The 20,286-nt window shown below is 41.7% G+C and overlaps 2 protein-coding genes across 10 annotated transcripts in view; one reads left to right on the top strand and one right to left on the bottom strand.

The window, feature by feature from the left end:
• Positions 1-19,300, bottom strand: part of CASP3 (caspase 3) — a 37,047-nt gene extending 17,747 nt beyond the window's left edge. For 2 of the 3 annotated variants that reach the window (XM_005281975.5, XM_005281973.5), the window contains exons 1-4: positions 19,161-19,300; positions 6,502-6,594; positions 4,578-4,702; positions 3,908-4,036 (exon numbers count right to left, since the gene is read on the bottom strand). In XM_005281975.5, the coding sequence (XP_005282032.2) occupies positions 3,908-4,036; positions 4,578-4,702; positions 6,502-6,575 (328 nt within the window). In that variant the 5' untranslated portion in view covers positions 6,576-6,594; positions 19,161-19,300. Of the gene's footprint in view, positions 1-3,907; positions 4,037-4,577; positions 4,703-6,501; positions 6,595-9,813; positions 9,928-19,160 lie in introns of all 3 variants that reach the window. The other variant, XM_065596782.1, reaches the window with a different exon arrangement.
• The window catches only part of PRIMPOL (primase and DNA directed polymerase), a 43,476-nt gene continuing 42,426 nt past the window's right edge, over positions 19,237-20,286 (top strand). Inside the window, exon 1 of one of the 7 annotated variants that reach the window (XM_042842043.2) lies at positions 19,237-19,374. The gene's annotated coding sequence lies outside the window, so the exon portion shown is untranslated. The remainder of the gene's footprint in view (positions 19,375-20,286) is intronic. The other 6 variants (XM_065596768.1, XM_065596767.1, XM_065596763.1 and 3 more) reach the window with 6 other exon arrangements.

Below are 20,286 nucleotides of genomic sequence, written 5' to 3' on the forward strand. Positions count from 1 at the left end.
AGTCGCCTCCACCTGCACCAGCTGGGAGAACTTCGGGAGAGTGGGTGTTTGCCCCTTTAATGGTATCCTTCACCTCCTCTGCACTGCTGCATACTTGTGGAACAGAGTGCCAAAGTCTTTACTGCTAACTCTATAATAGCCTGGGTAAAAGGCAAGGTGAATCTCTATGTCCATTTAGTCCACCATTGAGAGGGTCAACAAGGTTGAAAATTGATGACAGCTATGATGATGATGGTTTTTGTGATATAAAAATAATACACCTCTACCTCGATATAACGCTGTCCTCAGGAGCCAAAAAATCTTACCGCGTTATAGGTGAAACCATGTTATATCAAACTTGCTTTGATCCGCCAGAGTGCACAGCCCCGCCCCCCCGGAGCACTGCTTTACCACGTTATATCCGAATTTGTGTTATATCAGGTTGCGTTATACCGGGGCAGAGGTGTACATCCAATGAGATCTAGACAAAAAACAAACTTTCTACATGGTAATGTTGGATCACTGCCAACCTGGATTATATTTGAACCAGGGACCCTATAGTAAGAGGGCATCTATCATATTACCAATTATGATCTACCATACTACCATATTACCCTCAATCATCTGTCTACTCTCTCAATGGTTAATTATCTACTACTTAACTTTTATTATAGATCCCTATCTTCTCATTCAATTTTATCTAATGATATTTGATATTATTGAAATTTATATTCTTAAACAAGAAGGCAGCATTCTCCAACACTATCTCCTAGTTTCAACAACTCCTATTTCATCTGTGTTTGTGGCTTTATATTTTCCCATCATTTACTAATGAGTGTTCTAAGGCTCAGTTCTTGGCCCTTTTTACCACTGAGAACACATCAATTCTAGCTCAAACTTAAGACATAACTTCTAGCTAAGCTTTTACCTACAGTACCCTATCTATATTTCTATGTTAATGACATCCAACTCTACATCTCCTTTAGTTAATTCTTTGATCACTGGCTCCCATCTATTGCAATTAATTCCTTTTATAATTTTTCTAATCATTCTACTCTAACATCAAGTGATCCAGAACGTTCCCACCAGAATATTCTTTTCCTTCAGAAAGAGAAACCATGTTACAGGCTTTCGACCTCTGAATCCAATTCAAAATATCATTCCTGATTTCCAAAATTATTCATAAACTGCTCTACCCTTCCTCTAACCTTGCATTTGCCTATTCCTCATCTCACTCTGCTCCTATGATGTTATTCATAGAATCATAGAAGTGTAGGACTGGAAAGGACCTGGATAGGTCATCTAGGCCAGTTCCCTGCACTCAAGGCAGGCCTATGTAATAACTAGACCATTCTTGACATGTGTTTGTCTAACCTTTCCTTAAAAACCTCCAAAGACACAGATTCTACAAGCTCCCTAGGCAAATTGTTCCAGTGCTTAACTACTCTGACAGTTAGGAAGTTTTTCCTAATGTCCAACCTAAACCTCTTTTGCTGCAATTTAAGCCCATTGCTTCTTTCCCTATCTTTAGAGGTGTGGGGAAAAAGACCTAGGTAGCCTTCTTAATGACAACCAAAGTAACACCAAAGGCCCAAATTCAGGTCCTCTGACAGAATCTGACTGCACAGACGACCTTTACGTAAGGCAGTACAGGCCAGAACCTGAACTAAACTAGGCTGTGCAATCCCCTGCCAAATACGGTCACGGGCCATGACCAGAGGAGGGAGGGGAAGGAAGCCATGCGAAAGGCCTTAGCAACATGATAACTACTGGTTGATGGAAAAACATAACTGCTCATTGATGAAACATAGTAACGGCTTATATGAAGAAATTGCTTCTAGTAAAGGCCAGCTACCTGCCACCAGCCAATCATATCATCTTTGGGCGTCCTATAATAACCCCCCCTCCCCCGGAAAACAATATGTACCCTGACGAAAAACAACACCCCCGCTGGTGCCAAGTACCACCCATGTCAAAACCATCAAGAAACCCCCCCACCCGATAGGCACCCAATTCTCGTAAATAATGAGGAAGCTACCAGGAAAAAGGAACACACCCCTACTCTTATTTAGCATAAATGATGTATTGTTTGTAATATGCTTGCGGTTTGACGGAATAAAGCAGCTGTGAGCTGCTGCTAGGTGTAGTAGTTTTCGTACTGCTACCCCAACGCGTTGGTATGTATTGCAATAAACTGGCCTCAGGCTTGAGTCTGTGAACTAAAATCAATGCGTGGGTGACTTTTTCCACGACAGAGGTTAACGAGAACAATTTTTCACCCTCCTCCTTATAACAGACTTTTATGTACTTGAAAAAGTATGTTCTCCCCCAGTCTTCTCTTCTCCAGACTAAACAAACCATTTTTTTTTTCAATCTTTCCTCATAGATCATGTTTTCTAGACCTTTAATCATTTTTGTTGCTCTCCTCTGGACTTTCTCCAATTTGTTCACATCTTTCCTGAAATATGGCGCCCAGAACTGAATACAATACTCCAGTTGAGGTCTTATCAGCATGGAGTAGAGTACTTCTCGGGTCTTGCTTACAATACTCCTGATAATACATCCCAGAATGACGTTCGCTTTTTTTGCAACAGTGTTACACTTTTGACTCATTTAGCTTGTGATCCACTATGACCCCCATCTTCCGTAGTACTCCTCCCTAGGCTGTCATTTCCCATTTTGTATGTGTGCAACTGATTGTTCCTTCCCAAGTAGAGTACTTTGCATTTGTTCTTATTGAATTTCATCCTATTTACTTCAGATCATTTCTCCAATTTGTCCATATAAATTGGAATTTTAATCCTATCCTCCGAAGCACTTGCAATCCTCCCCCAGCTTGATATCCTCCGCAATTCGTAAGTGTACTCTTTATGCCCTTATCTAAATCACTGATGAAGATGTTGAATAGAACCAGACCCAGGACCGACCCCTGCGGGAACCCACTTGATATGCCTTCCCAGCTTGACTCTATTGTTCTCCTCCCCAGGATTTTACAGATTAGGTGGGGAAGTTTTACTGTGCCATTATGTAGATTTCTCTCTCTCTAGCATGGTTTAGAGGGGCCATGTACTGTAATCAAAATGAGAGAAACTGCATTCTCAGGTCTGGACTTAGTTTTTCCTCCTACTGTTCTCCCAGAGACTGAGCAAATACATTTGCAATACTTGTGTGTTAGGGACAAGGGCAGACCTTGCTAAGATGCCACAATAACCTCTGATAGGTGATATGCACAGAAGTAATGGCAGATGAGGGTAGCAGCCTTGTACCAGAAATTAAAAAAAAAAAAAAAAAAAAAAAAAAAAATCTCAAACATGTGCCTTTCTTTCACTATGAATATAACAGGAAGGAGGTATTAGGAAACGTGAAAAGAAAAAGTTTAGTTAAACACAATAGCATTTAAGTAGCGTAACTAGTTTAGAAATAGACCCCTACATAAAGATACTTTATATTCTAAAATAGATTTTTTTTTTTAAATCCTTCATTCTCTTTCCAAACTAGGAATTGTGACAGAAAAGTGACATGTAAATGATCTCAGTTAGTTCTGAACACCTACCTGGAGGTTAGAGAGTTCAGATTCTGAGGACAGCAGCAAAAATTGCACATAGGGCTCAGTCCTACAAGGTGTTGAACATGGGGCTAATCCCACAAAGCACTGAAGCATGTGAGTAGCCATACATAGTCAATGAACTACTCACATGCTTAAAGTGAATCATGTGCTTTGCTGGATCATCCCAGAGGGCTCAGCAGCTTGCAGGATCAAGCCCAAATAACCTGTTTTTTTTTAAGCATCCACAATTTTCCACTTGTAAGAAGTACTGGACCACTTATTCTTTTATCTAAAGTATATAACTTATTCTTATTTTTAAAGTATATAATTTTAGACTATAGATACATTTTAATAATACAGACCCAGATCATTACTACTTACCATTTTGCAAGATGTCAAACATTTGCTTCCCTGTACGATCATTGTGAAGGTTGACTTTATATCCCAAAGTCATAAAAGTATCTCTGATGTGTGCAGCATCTGCATCAGTACCAGATCGGAATGACATTCCTTTGGATTTGAAAAGAAGAATCACTTTAATTTCATGTAAAAAACACAGTATAGCTGATTTGAGGTGTCAGAGCCAAATTCTGCTCAGTTATACCAGGAGAAGTCTAGACCAACTCCACTGAAGCAAATACTCCAGATTTACACCAGCATAGCAGAGCGGAATTTGACTCTATGCATTTATCACAAATAAAGCAAAAAGATTTTCATTTCAAAAGGAAACTTGTTGGTATTTTTTTTTGCTTTGCAAAAACAATCTATGGGCCTAAGCAATCACATTAATACCTCTAAAACTGCAAAAGTAAGATACTGGCTGTTAAAATCAGCTTGATAAGTATGATTTCCTACACTTGTAATTCCCCCCTTACAAATAGATAATTGGAAGTATCTACCATGAGAATTTACACACTTTTAAACCATTACATTTTACATTAAAAAAAATCAGTCATCTGGTTGCATATTTAAGTTTGAAGAACATTACATTTTACCAATTTCTCTGAATTAAGAAGAGCTTTAAAATCAAAATAGAAATATGAACAGTTACCAGTGGCTGGCAGGAAGTTCTTATTATTTATTATTATACATATCCCAATTTCTGGATAATCCATTTTGTAACTCTCATCTGGCTGTATTCCAGAGTCCATGGATTTACTAACAGGCAGGCTCTTTCTGTATGGAAACCAGATAATATAACAGATGAGTTTATAAAAACCAACCATTCTTAACAAGAGGAAACTTCCAAAACTGATTTATAAGCTTAGTCTTTTTCTAATTTTTCTCCATATTTTTGGTAAGGTTCTTTTGCAACTAGTGAAAGTGATGATAATTTTCACTACTTGCTCTTTAAATATTGTAAGTATCTCTATGAGATCAAAGCAACCCCTTGATTTTTAAGTCACTAGGGCTCCATATGGGTGTTGGAGGCATATGCATGCAACAGCTAGCAGGATTGCTTTGCATAGCCAGGCTCCAAACTGTGAAACTGATTGCATACAGTTCTGTCAAACAGAGTTACACAAATGAAAAAAATATATATCTATTTTTAATCTCTCATTTGCAGTAATATAATATACAACTTGCAACAATCTTAGGTAAAAATATTTAGACAGAAATGTGTCTAAGCTGATAGTACCCCTGCAAATGGGGAATATAAAAACCTAAATTAAGAAAATAGATGGCCAAAACAAGAAGCATCACCACCAAAAAATTGTATCCTTCATACTGTACCCTTTCATCCTCATTCATATACACACAACTCTTACTTACATCAATAGACAACAGTTGTGTGTGTGTGTATCTGAGGGCAGAATTGGTGCTCAGAGTTTAAACTTAACATTCAATTCTATCAAAAAGCTACATTAACAGGAAGTTAAGATTGCACAAGTAAGTGCTCAAGAGCTAGGAAATGACAAAGTTAAAACTTCACGTGCAAACTTAATTCTGTTCCCATGTATACATTAATTGCAATACAGTCCATTACTCTGATCCTGCTTAAATTTTACTCATACAAATACTCACAGTGATGTCACTAATCACATGCCCGAAGTTAGCACATATGCAAGCTATTGCAAGATTGGAGTCTATATAATCACATCACATTCTATTTTTCAATATAATAAAATAAACAGGTTTTTAAAACCCAACAACAATAGGTATGTATGTGTAGCAGCTTGCAGTTCTGAGTAGCATATGTATACCAGATAGAGACCATGAAAGTAATTTATATTAATGCCCAGTGGACATACAAAATCCACAGAGCCCCAGGCAAAGACTAATGCAGAACATTTATTAAGTGTCTGCACTCTTTACAAGCTACACAAAAGCGTTCACAAAAACTGATATGAATCCTGTGCAAAGTTATTCTCAATGGTGAAACTGTTATACGCCTTCTGGATAAAGTTGTCAAAGCACCAAACCCATACAGCTTCACACACTCAACTTTATCCTTGCTGAGAATCCCTTGCTTTACTCATTGTCTCCACTAAATGTTTCAACTAAGGTAGCCTGACCTTCATTGTACATATTACAATGGTAGTGCCATTGCACTTTAACCGTACTCTGCCTATACAGAACCTGATTTTCAAAAGCTTGTAAGGCTGCCAAATCCAAACCAATGTTAATTGGAACACTAAAAGGAACTATTGGTCAGCTCTTAGGGGTATACAGACTCCACAGTCTATGTTTTTTCTTCTTTAATTCCTTGCATATTATATATATATATATAGTCTACTGCAAAACTGAATATATATTTATATATATCAGTTTTGCAATAGACTAAGTTACATTGGGTGTGAATCTGATTTTTTAAAAGAGTTATTTACTAACATTGCAATATTGATGAACTAATCTTTGTGATATTTATTCAGTTTGTGTTATTTGCAGTTTCGCCATACAATTTCATTAGAGGGCTACTTCTCAGGACATTAAATATAGAATTTATTAAAGAAAACTAGGAACACCATACTCACCCTTGGGAACCAAAGAGAGATTTTGCATCTGTCTCATCTTGACCTGATTGCAGTCCATCTTTTATATCTGCCATTGTTGTTCTTATTTATTAACTTGAAAAAATAAGAAAATAGAAATGTAAGACACAAATTCCTTTTATTCACAATTTAACTACAACTGTTTCCTGTTGCTATGGTATTGTGAGGAACTACAGAGGGACCTAACAAAATTAGGCAATTGGGTAGCATGATAGATAAAATCCAGTGTTTATAAATTCAAAAGAAGGAACTTGGGTGGAAGGAATCTGGATTCTATAGAAACTGTACCCACTATTAACTGTACCCACTCATTGTGGATGGTTTAATGAAAACACCAACTCAAAAAAGCAATTAAAATATTAAGCTGTAGAAACAGATGGATAGAATTTTTTTTTTGAAAATAATATAATGCTGTTACATAAATTCATGGTATTACTGCACCTTGAATACAATTCCGATCACCTCATCTCAAAAAAGACACAAGAGAAATAGAAGCGGTCCAGAGAGGGGCAATACAAATGATTTGAGACTTCCATAGGAGGACAGATATTAGATTGTAAGCTCTTTGAGGAAAGGACCATGTTTTCCTATGGGTTCATATGGGTTCATCACTTAGCACAACTGGGTCTCATCCTAGTGAGCACATGGATGCTACTGTAACACAAATAATTAAAAAAAAAATTAAACAAAACAGTATAGAGAGCATATATTGGGTATTCCTATTTATCTTCCATCATAACACAGGAAAAGGAACTTGCAATGAAACTGAGGGTACGTCTACACTTACTTCCTGGTTCGGCGGCAGGCAATCTATCTTCTGGGATCGATTTATCGTGTCTTGTCTAGACACGATAAATCGATCCCGGAAGGGCTCGCCGTCGATGCCGGTACTCCAGCTCGGCGAGAGGAGTACGCGGCATCGACGGGGGAGCCTGCCTGCCGCGTCTGGACCCACGGTAAGTTCGGACTAAGGTACTTCGAATTCAGCTACGTTATTAATAGTTAATAATGTAGCTGAATTTGCGTACCTTAGTCCGAAGTGGGGGGTTAGTGTGGACCAGGCCTAAGAGGCAACAAGTTTAAAACCAATTAAATATATATAGATATATTTTTAAAACACACAAGTTATCAAGTCCAAGATTTAACAGCATTCAAAAAAGGGTTAGACATTTATACAGAGAGCAAGAACATTTATCGTTACACATTAGAGATGACAAAAAAGTGAGACCCATAAACCCTCATGCTTCACGGACTAAACCAGCTATGAAATGACAAGAGTTTGAAAGAAACTTCTTCGATGGGCTAGTTATTCCATATTTGTCCATTGCAAGGATTGTTGCATCACCTTCTGAAGTATGTGATAGAATGGATCTATATAAAATTTTAAATAACCAAAGATATCAAGTTGCAAGTGTTGCTGATCAGACAAGATGAAGAAAAATAGTATTCTCTGCTTTGGTTAAGCGTGGAGCTGGCAATGCAAGTTTGATCCTTTCATAGCCACACTGTTTATTGATTTCCCCCCTGGATCTAGCCATATGTTGTCTTAATATACTGTGAATATCCTCAGAACCATGCAAGTCCATCTTCTGTGGATGCAATTACTAATGCATCAAAAGTGTTAACACCATTACATGCACCTCTATTTTTAAAGACAAGTTTGTTATTTTTCAGTGGCTTCAAAAGATGTCCCATGTATACACTGGGTACATTTTCTATATCAATTGAGGCTCTAATGTAATTAAGACAACTCCTTGACCACTAAATGTTTCCAGACTATTTTTACAGACCTGAAAGCTAGGATCCTGGAAATCAGCAGATTAGATTCCCTGGATGTGAACCTGCAAGGGGACCAAATATGGCATAATCCTACCCTAAATTTTAGCAGTTGCCTTCAGGACAATCAAATGTAGGAGGAAATGTGTCTGCGCTGCTAAACTTGCCTGCTCAGCACTATGAGCACATACTGTAGCACTGGGCAAGGAGCATCAGTTAAATGCTTTAGTCTTTTTTTTTTTTTAAATCCCAAAGAGAAGAATATAGATTAAAAAAGAAAAGAAGATGGTGGTAGGAGAATAGAAATATTGTGGAAAGAGACAGATACAGATAGAGAGGAGGTGGTCTAGTGGCAGCACATGTTCACATAAAACCAAATTTAGTTCTTTACGTTATGACAACATGGGCAGAGTGACTTTGTAGACAATGTACTAAGCCCCAGGAAGAAGCCCCTAGCAACTTCTCCGGCCAACTGATAAGGCTGCATTAAAAGGTTACAGAGGCTTCCTCAGCCAAAAGCAGGGTTTACCTTTATGCAGTGCCTTTTTGAGTGGAGGAGGGTGGGGAATTAGGAGATTGCAGAACCTCCAGAAAGAACAGGAGCATACACAAAAAGGAGTAGATTCAAGGAAAGAGGAAGAAAAAGATGCACAATAAGAAGAAAGGGATAGAAAAAGAGACAGAAAATGGCAGAAAGAAATTGCTAGTAGAATGAGGGAAGGTCCCTAGAAGAAACAAAAAAGGAATATAAATCTTTCACCATTCTGCATATTTTTCCCATTTCATAATTCTTAGTTTGGCTACAGATTAGGAGTTTTTAAAAGGTGAAACTGCAGATATATTTTAAAATGAGGTGTATTATTTATTGGCATTTCTATTGCCCTCATCACTATAATATCTAAGCACCTATTGAATACGTGTTTCTAATCCCTGCAAGCTCTGCTCCTAAGTAGCTTGCAGGGATCAGAAACTCTCTCAGGGCTTGTCTACACTACCAAGTTTTGTTGACAAAACTTATGTCAACACCCAAAAGTTGACAAAAGAAAAATCGCCAAAGGGTGTTCACACTTGCTCCCTCTGTCGACAGATCGTGTCCACATTGGGGACACCATCATCGACAGGGTGAGCGATGCACCATGGGTATGTATCCCACAGTGCAGTGTTGTGGGAAGCTGATCGCTGCGTACGTACAACTGTAATATAATTAAAAGAGTAACAACGAATACTCCAGATAGGAAGAATAAGTGGGACCTTCAGCACATAATGACCTAAATTAATTCCTTCCTCCCCACAGCTTCAGGGTGACTGAAGTCAGATATGTTTGGTCTGCTCCAATGATTCTAAATTATGGTTTTTGTGACATCACAGTTACTTCTAGAGCCCACTTGACTTGGTCAATAGGGTCTCTGGTAAGTGGCACTTTTGAATTATAACACAATTCAGTGCTTATAAAAATATTTTATACACTATAAAAACACTTGGAAAAACCATGTTACAAAATACAAAAATGCCACTTACTACACCCCTTTTGGCCAATTCCATGGCTCAGCATGGTTTCAGTGGTAGCTGCAATTTCCAGTCTGAAGCATTTTATGGCATCTGAGTGGAGATGGCCTGTGCACCTTTTGGAAGCTGAAGTGCCAGGAAAGAAAGTTAGAGTAAAATCAGTTATGTGCTGAATGTCCTATTTATCTTTGCTATTTGAGCATTAAGCAACTACAGATTCATTTATATCATTTTCAAAACGAGACCTGTAGTTCACCTTTAATGTTTATGGAATTTTGAGTCTCTTAATGAAGCAAGTTAGCTACATTTAAAAAAACAAAAAACAAAACAAAAAAACCCAGAGACCCATCAGCAGACATGTTTTGTTGCTGTGCACTCAGACACACGCTGTCAGTAATAATTTTTCTCTATTCCATAGCACTGATGCCAACATCAAATAATAGCAATGCTCTTGGGAGGACAATGCTCGTTCTTGCTGATTTAGAGTACTAAGAATTACCTCACCTTAGTTAGCTAATGCAATGATGTAATTTTCTGTCACAGAAAATAAACATTTATCCAAGGAGGATGATCTCATGCTACAGGGGACAAAAAGGTACCTTTGAGCAAGCGTGTTTAGAATTAATTATAACTGTTCTGCTCTTTGAAATTTTTTTCCTGAGTCTTAAAATATCAGTTATGTATATGCAGTCAGATAATAGGAACTTTAAACAGCAAAGGAAGCTTTTAAAAAAACGGATGTGATTACTAGCAGAATACAGATCCTTTTTCCTTAGCTTTTGGGACATTTGATTTACCCTTTAGGATCATTTGATTTGTTTTATTTAAAAAATTCAGTGCTCAAATGGATAAAAAGCTACAAAAAAAAGATAGAAGATGTAAAGAAAGATACTTTTTCTAGAGCTTACTAAGGAGGGAAGGGGCAAAGAGAGAATCAGTTGAAACAGGTCCCAAAATTAGAGCTGCTAGCAAACTACAACAAAATGACTGCAGTAACAGTCTCCCTGTACAATATATTATTCAAATAAGATTTTTTTTTTAAATAAGCAGAGCTGTTCTAAGTTATCCCTTTTGCTAGGACAATGATCAACTACTAAAATAATTTCTTAACCATAGTCAAATGACTTAGAGCAACTGCAATCCTTAACTCCATCTGGACCTACTGAGATTAAACTCAGTCAGGCAATGCTTCATTGTATGACATTCATGTTTTAAGTCAACGCAATTACCAAACAATTTTTTTTTAGTACTATATGTCTGAATTGTGAAACATACAAGGGAAATTAATGATAGAGAATCAGAGTGTAAATAACATTAAAGTTTCTTTGACTTGGAAGCAAATAATTGAACCATCTTTGGTTTCTCCACACCCCTTGAAATATGCAAACCATAAGGGACAAAGACAGCACATGTTCAATATATGCCAGCTATGTTATGAAGCTGTGCTCAGAGTAAAATAAATGTCTCAAAACAAATGTCTCAATGTCTTGTTTTATAATTACTCTGATTTCCCCCAGTTTACAATTTCCCACTTTACATGATTATAGTGGAACACCGGAAATAGTCAACTATGTGAACAAATAGAATATATGCATGCATGAAATACTGGAATGAACAATACAGCTCTCTAAAACGAATAGCTAGTATATGAGGGAAAAAACTCAAACCAAACCCAGAATATTTGTCTCTTAAAACCTCAAATTACAAATGTTTAAACTACATATTTAATTCTGTATATGAAATTATACCAATTCCAAATATTACACTTTTTTGTAACCATTATGCTACTGAAACCTTGGTTTGTGGTTACTACTGATTAGGTGAGCCGCTCACCTAACAAGAGACCACAAGCCACAAAGCACATGATCAGAAAAATGTCATACAAGCCATTTTCTAGCATAGCATCCATTAGTATCAAAGACAACTTCAAAGTGAAAAAATTAACATCACAATGTGTACAAATCTGTAAAATGGTTACTAAAATAGTTCTACTCAAATAATTTTGAAAGACGGGAGTGCTGGCCCACTGTTGGGGGACAAGAAGTGAAAAGGAAAGTGCTTTGCAACAGTCACTTCCAGGCAATTATAGCATTGTGAAAAGTTCTAATGAGATTTTCATCTAGTTGTCTATGGATTGAAAGACAGACAACAATAAATGGTCCTTGACAGTCAATACTGATAATCCATTTCCCCACCCAGAAATAAGTATCTTTTCTGACCTCCGAATCCCCTAAAGCAGAATTTTTAAAGTATCTCATTGTATGAATGATCAAGGAAAAGCTTCACAAACTATTGGTGTCCACAGAACACAGTTGGTGAATAGTTGCGTTGGTCAGTTAAATAAAAAGCAAAATGATGCAATATGGTCAATAAAAACAATACATATGATACTTCAATTTCAAAATTCAGCTAGTCTCTTCAATGCTGCATTTGAAACTGCCTATTAACTTATTGAAATGATCAGTACAGTAACAAATTTTCTTCCCCTCAAATTTCCTTCCTCTGTCCCCTAAAAAAATCCTTAACCCAATAATTTAGAGGAAAAAACACAATTTGCAGAATTCTGCAGAAGCTATATTTTCCAGGAGCAGCTGAAGTATGATGTGGATACATTTTTATTTGCTGCACAGGGGGTCCATTTTCAGAATGCTTTGAAGCACAAAGATTTTTTTGGAATAATAGCAACTTGCTACTAAGCAATGGGCAAGTCTACAAGAAGAGAGATTTAAGGTGGAAGAAGTTAATACAGCCTGTCAGGAAATTTCTTCCAATAAAACTAATCCAAGATAAGTTTTATTTGTAAATTAATACTCAGAAAATGTGCTCAGACAAAATACAGGCAATACTCCACAAATGTTGAAGGACTGGAGAGAGTTCAGAGAAGAGCTACAAGAATGATTTGAGGGATGGAAAACATGCTTTACAATGAGAGACTTAAGGTAAATAGTTTCAGATCCTTATCAGAGAGTGCGTAGAGGTAACTTGATCACATACACAAGCAGAGGATATCCAATACCGGAGGGCTCTTTAACCTAGCAGACAGTGCCATAACAATGTCCAATGGCTGGAAACTGAAGCTAGAAAAATTCAAACTGGAAATTAGGTGCAATTTTTAACAGTGTAGTTAATCACTGGAATATCTTAACCTAGGGAAATGGCAGATTTGCTATTACTTAAAAACATCTTTAAATCTAGACTAGATACCTTTCTAAAAGATGTGCTTTAGTTCAACCATGAATTCTCAGGCTCAAAGCAGAAATTTTGGGATTAAATTCAATGGTCTGCAGAAAGTTAGACTAGATTACCATAATGGTGCCTTTCCCTACTGTCCAGAAAAGGGGCAAGACACACCCAATACTCCATCCCCACCGGATTCACATGGGGGTAAACTCTGCAAATGCAAATTACAGCTTTCCTTGCTTGCATTGGTGCAGATATTTCGGTGACTGGCAATCAGTTGCTGGAAACAGGATAAATTCTCAATGTAGATGATATGACCCAGCTATTCACTCCTGACCATTTTAGCAGAAACACCCTGCTACACTGGGGCCGTGGACGGAGCTTAAAGTACCACCAACTTTCCCCCAACACCAATATGACCCCTAGCTTAAACAGAGCTGATTCTGTTTAAAATACATCAACTATATAAAGCGACAGAGTCCTCTGGCACCTTATAGACTAACAGACGTATTGGAGCATGAGCTTTCGTGGGTGAATACCCATTTCATCAGAAGAATGTAGTGGAAATTTCCAGAGGCAGGTATAAATATGCAGGCAAGAACCAGTCTAGAGATAACGAGGTTAGTTCAATCAGGGAGGATGAGGCCCTCTTCTAGCAGTTGAGGTGTGAACACCAAGGGAGGAGAAACTGCTTTTGTAGTTGGCTAGCCATACACAGTCTTTGTTTAATCCTGAGCTGATGGTGTCAAATTTGCAAATAAACTGAAGCTCAGCAGTTTCTCTTTGAAGTCTGGTCCTGAAGATTTTTTGCTGCAGGATGGCTACCTTCAAATCTGCTATAGTGTGTCCAGGGAGGTTGAAGGTTTTTGTATATTGCCATTCCGAATATCTGACTTGTGTCAATTTATCCTTTTACATAGGGATTGTCCAGTTTGGCCAATGTACATAGCAGAGGGGCGTTGCTGGCACATGATGGCGTATATTACACTGGTGGACGTGCAGGTGAGCGAACCGGTGATGATGTGGCTGATCTGGTTAGGTCCTGTGATGGTGCCGCTGGTGTAGGTATGTGGGCAGAGTTGGCATCGAGGTTTGTTGCATGGATTGGTTCCTGAGTTAGAGTTACTGTGGTGTGGTGTGTGGTTGCTGGTGAGAATATGCTTAAGGTTGGCGGGTTGTCTGTGGGCGAGGACTGGCCTGCCTCCCAAGGCCTGCGAAAGCGAGGGATCGTTGTCCAGGATGGGTTGTAGACCATTGATGATGTGTTGGAGAGTTTTTAGCTGAGGACTGTAGGTGATGGCCAGTGGAGTTCTGTTGGTTTCTTTCTTGGGCTTGTCTTGCAGCAGGAGGCTTCTGGGTACACTTCTGGCTCTGTTGATTTGTTTCCTTATTTCCTCGTGTGGGTATCGTAGTTTTGAGAATGCTTGGTGAAGATCTTGTAGGAGTTGGTCTCTGTCTGAGGGGCTGGAGCAAATGCGGTTGTACCTCAGCGCTTGGCTGTAGACGATGGATCGTGTGGTGTGTCCGGGATGGAAGCTGGAGGCATGAAGGTAGGCATAGCAGTCGGTGGGTTTTCAGTATAGGGTGGTGTTAACGTGACCGTCACTTATTTATACCGTGGTGTCTAGGAAGTGGACCTCCCGTGTAGATTGGTCCAGGCTGAGGTTGACGGTGGGGTGGAAGCTGTTGAAATCGTGGTGGAATTCTTCCAGGGTCTCCTTCCCATGGGTCCAGATGATGAAGAGGTAGGGAGTGGTCCTGAGTAGATGGTGGAGTTTCTTAGTGTATTCCTCAGTGGGATCTGAGGAAAGTGGCCTGTAGAATTTGGTATTGGAGAGTTGTCTGGCAGCCTCCTTTTGGTAGTCAGACCTGTTCATGATGACAACAGCACCTCCTTTATCAGCCTCTTTGATTATAATGTCAGGGTTGTTTCTGAGGCTGTGGATGGCATTGCATTCTGTATGTATGTTATATAGTGTTCAACTATATAGTATCTTACTGATGTCATCACCATATCATATATATTTTTTGCTGCTGCTGCTGTTTAGGGAGCACAGAACATTTAACACAGTGGCTACATTACATTAATTTCTCAATAACTCAAGGTGAATTTTTTAAAACTATCTATTCAGATTACAGTATTAAGGTAGGGGACATTTGGGTGTTAGGCTACTTCACAAAGCAGGGGTAGTAAACAGGCGGACCGTGGGCCAAATCCAGACTGCCAGACACTTTTGAACGGACCTCAAAATCTTTTTATTTACTTATTATCATTATTGTTGTTTTAGAGTCTCCTCTGTAATTTCTATAGACCAAGACAGATCAAGGCTTATTTCTATTCTACAGGGAGTCCTCGTACTTATGACACCCAACTTACATCGGATGCCACTTACAACACTTTTTCAACTGACTGCCTGTTTCACCCCTAAGATGCTTGTTTTGCCCTTACCAAGCTCGATTTGCATAAAGTTCACTTGAAATATTTATTTCCTGGTTGCATTATACTGGTATGGAGCTGGAAAGGGTTGCTTCTGATTGGCTTCAAGGCAGTAGGTAGGGTTGCCGATTGTTTTTGATTGGCTCCTGACCCTGGGTTCAGCCAATCAGAAAGCTTGAACAATGATTGGCTGAGGCTCAGCATGTATGCCATTCTCCCTGGCTTTCTGAGCCTGCGAGGCTGGCATTCTGAGCAGCACATGTGAGTGTATATGTTTATTTGAATGCTGTTTACAAAATACAGTGTACAGTAAATACATTGATGTTGAAACATTAGTCATCTATAATTAATTTAGTACAAAAATCTGGGTTATTGTAGTGAAAATAGTGTATCAAGCCTTGGTTCAGGAATGAATCCCCCCCTTCATACCATTGATTCCTATGGGAAAAGCAGTTTCAACATACAACGCAATTCTGAGGAACGAAATGTGTCGTAAGTCCGAGGACTTCCTGTATACAGGTTCTTATACTGAACTCTAAGCCCACTCCAGTAGTTCATTAAGCAATGTGTGGTTTATTCTCTCTTTCATCTTCTTCCCAGAGGGAGAATTGGGTGTACTCTGTAGTATTTTGTTTTGGTTTGTTTTAAAGGCACACATTGCTATGCGTTTATGTTAGCGAAGACAGAGTTGAAGAAATGTGCCTTGCAGTTGGAGCAGAAGGTAATGAGGTTTGTGATGGTCCTTAGCTCCAGTGGGAGTTTATTCCACAATCTCAACTGGCCCCTGAGAAAGTCTTATATCCTGCACAGAAGTGCTTTAACTTTATGGTAGAAAGTCCCACAGTGCCTGAAGAGGTGACAAAGACCTGTATATAACTCATCATTGGCAGTCTCCTAACCAACCAGAGATGGTAAAAAGTCACTGCTGGATACTGCTATGTGAGAATTTAGCATCAGCAAGGAATCCAGGAGCACTCCTAAACTACAGACGGAACTGACCAATTGTGGATATGTACCTTCAACCAAAGGAGATGGCACCACGGTTGCACAATTTTCAAAATTCTTTTCTTTTCCCAGCAGCATAACCTCTGCTTTGTTCAGATTCAGTTTTAATCAGATGTTCTTCACCCAAGAGCTGATCTACTGAGCTCTATTGGTGGTAGTTTATGGTGATATGTAGTGACAGGTAGAGTTTTGTGCCATGTAGATGGATCTTTGTGCCTGTGCAGAAGCTTAGTGAAGTCAATGGAATATTGGCACTTGGGTCCAATTGTATACTGTAAGGTTATAACTTCACCAGTCAGTCACAAAGTGTCAGCGACAGAGCAGATACTAATCCTTTTCCTTCTAAAGTGCTAATGCTGCACTTAGATACATGTGGGCAGACCTATCTACACAGACTGACTTCAACAGGGATCCACATGGCTGCCTGTGTGGATCTGAATGCAGAATGGGCCTTAGACAATACACCTCCAATGCCCCAACACTGTGCTCTGGAGAAACGAGTTGAGGAGGTACCATTTTTCAGGTGAGACTTAAAACTGATGTCCGGAGCTGACCAGCAGTGGTCATTGAAGATTCTCTAGTGGACAACTTGGATAAATGCCACTGCCAGTTTTCTGTCCTACACTTAGTCTTTGGGGAATTCTGTGCCACTGCACATGCGCCAAATTTATGTCCCCCGCAGATTGCTTTGCTTCCCTGCAGAAAAATGACTGACAGGGAAGCAAAGGGAAGCCACAAGAGTGGTCATGCAACCCTCCCCAGCAGTATGTTTTGGGTGCCCAGGGCAGCTGGCAGAGAGGTAAATCACTGGGGGGCAAGAGGCGAAACTTGGGAAGACCCATCTGGTGGCTCCTACCCTGCACCAGGCTCAGTTGCTAGTCCTGGCTGGGCTGGGGAGGATGGGACTTCCTCTTCCCCCTGCATGGCATCTGGGGCCTGTCAGACCCACCCTCAGATTTCTCTCCCAGCTGCAGGAAGCTCTGCAACCCCCCGCCCCCACACACTTCCTGCACCCATTGCTTCTCAGCTGCAGGGGGAGGGATTCCTGTACAGGGAGCTTCTCCCCCATCTGCCCAACCCTCATGCATCCAGATCCTCTCATACTCAGACCCTCCAGCTGACCCCCCCTCTCCCCACAATGAGTCCCATTCCCCAGGCACCTGGCTCACCCCAACAAGCCACCCGCACCCAGATCCCCACCCCACTGAGCCAGAACCAGCTGCACCTGGATCCCAACCTCACTGAGCTCCACACCCCTAGCATCTGAACCCCACACTGAGCCCCTCACACCCAGACAGCTGTGCCGACCTCTATCCCCCCCCCAATGCTCCCCCACCACTGAGCCCAACCACCTTCACCTGGACCCCCCTGCAGAGTCCCATTACCGTTGCACCCAGAACCCCGCAAAAAGCCCCTGTGCACCCAGATCCCCACAGTCACCTACACCCAGATCACTCTCAACCCATACCTGGATCCACCCACATTAAGCCCCATCCACACCTGGATCTTGCCTTACTGACCGTGCCTGCCCACACAGAGGGGCAGGGCCCTGGGGTGTTTCTGGGGCAGGCCAGGTACTTGCGCTGTCTCAGGGTCAGGTGCAGCCTGTGCTCCCCAGTGCCATGCTGGAGCTCCACATTTATTTGACAAATAAAATTTGCAGAATTTCAAAATATTATGCACAGAATTTTAATATTTTTGGTGTAGAATTTTATTTTTTTGGCACCAAATGCCCTCAGGCGTATATACTCCAATTTAGTATTAGTATATGCCGACAGTGAGAGAGCTGAAAGATTAGACCAGGAGTTTAATTATTTATTATTACTATTTCCAAACAAAACCTTAAAGTCAATTAAATTAGATTTCAACATTCTCCCACAGCACCCTGTAAGAACATGAGAGCCAGAAACAAACGCCAGGAAACAGAAAATGGTTAGTCTAGTCTAGTCTAGCTGTGCAAGCAGAAGGGAAAGGAAAACATCTTGCATTGCATTACACTAAGATATTCGTATTCATTAATTCATATTGCATCCATATTTTAACTTGTAATAGTACTTTACTTTCCTATTTTGACATTGTAAGGCATGATGGGTACGGGCTTGTCTACACTTGGAAATTTCCTGGAATTGTTATTCCGAAAGAACTAGTCTACACGATTTAAGCTAAACCGGACAAAGGCTCTCACGAGCTGGGGCTGGAATAAGAGCGCCTTATACAGAAATAACTGTCGACAACACATAAGTATTCCGGAAGAGCTATAGGGGACTTGACAAGCGCAGGCTCGGAACCCTGTTAACCCCACCCTGCCGCTTCGCAGAAGTGGCTGCATTTCGGCGGCGGATGCCAGGCTCGCAGCGCCTGTCGGCTCGGGAAGGGCGAGGGGGGGGAAGTGCCTCGGGCAGTAACGCCGGATCGTCTGTTGCTTCCACGCAAGGCAGCGAGAACGAGCCAAGCCCCCTTTCCTGAGTGTCCCGCGGCAACCCGGGCTCGGAGCGAGCCCCGCTACTCTGCTCAGAGCCCGGCCCGGGGAGCAGGGCAGCCGGAGCCGCCCGGGCTCTTTGTTCGCCCGAAGGCGGCGGGGCTAGGAGCTGCCCGGGCTAAGCGGGGGCAGCGCCACCGTGCGAGCAGCCAGGCTCCGGCAAACCCCCCACCCCGCGCGGGGACCCCCAGCCTCGATCGCTGCTCCCCCGCGCGCCCCGGTACCGGCGGGCGCTCCCCGTCCAGCACAGCCACTGACCTGCCGCCGCCGGCCTCCCGCTCGCCCCTCAGCTCCAGACTAGAGTAGGCGGCGCACGCGCGCCAGACTGGGGTCGGTTGGACTCGGCTGCTCGCTCCGCCCGGCCCCGCCTTGCAGGGGGAGGGGGCGGGCGCGGGCGCAGGGCGGCGGCCGGTTCAAACGCGGCCAGGCGGGCTCTGAGCGCGGGACTGGGCGAGTCTGTTTCTTCCCCCAGGTGAGTGTGCGCCGAGTGGGGAGGGGCAGCCCCGGATCTCCCGAACACACAGGCCGGCGTTACCGCAAGGCAGCGAGAACGAGCCAAGCCCCCTTTCCTGAGTGTCCCGCGGCAACCCGGGCTCGGAGCGAACCTAGCCCGCCGCTCCCGAGGTGCCCCGCCGGGAGCGGGCCTGACAGCGCGTCCCCGGGCCCCAGCAGTCGGGCTGGTGGTGTTCCCTAAGGCGGGTAGGGCTGGGGCTGGCCGGAGGGACGGACGGACACCATTTGTACAGGGACTAGCCTCGGCGGGGGCGATAGGGGGAGGAAGGCGGCCAAAACCCGACGCCAGGGGCAGGAGGCGGGGCTAAGAAATGGGGAGAGGTGCGGCCGGACTGTGCCGGGGAGGAGCAGGAGCAGGAGCAGAGGCGCTAAAAGTGACCCCAAGTGGAGTGAGCGAGCTGTTGTGGCGGCCAAAACGGGGTGAGCGGCAGAGGGACCTCTCAGCACCGCCTCCCGCCATGTGTTCTTGAAGGTACAGCGTAGGTATCCCCAAGCTCAGCAGTTGTGTTTTTAGTTGAATTGCTCTCTCGAGAGCTGCCAGAGGAGACTTGATTCACTTCAGTATTTTACATCCACCGTCCGAAAACTCTTCATACGCATCGTGTTAAAAGAATTCCTTGTCAGTTTATGTAGGGGTAACGTCTGGACAGCACTTCATAGCAGCTCACAAATTTCTTTTAGCTGGTGCTCCGATTGCCTCAGTAATACTCAATTTCCTGTAATCCACTGTAAATATAGTTTCACTCCATTTATTTTTGCTCTAGCGAAATTCAGATTTAAGTCAGCTGGATGTAGCAAACAGAAGCTACCTATGCCTGGCTTACACTCAAAAACTAAGCCTACGCCATACAAACCACTCCTGCTTTGTAAA

This window comes from Chrysemys picta, chromosome 5 (genome assembly GCF_011386835.1).
Source record: "Chrysemys picta bellii isolate R12L10 chromosome 5, ASM1138683v2, whole genome shotgun sequence".
Classification (NCBI taxonomy): domain Eukaryota; kingdom Metazoa; phylum Chordata; order Testudines; family Emydidae; genus Chrysemys; species Chrysemys picta.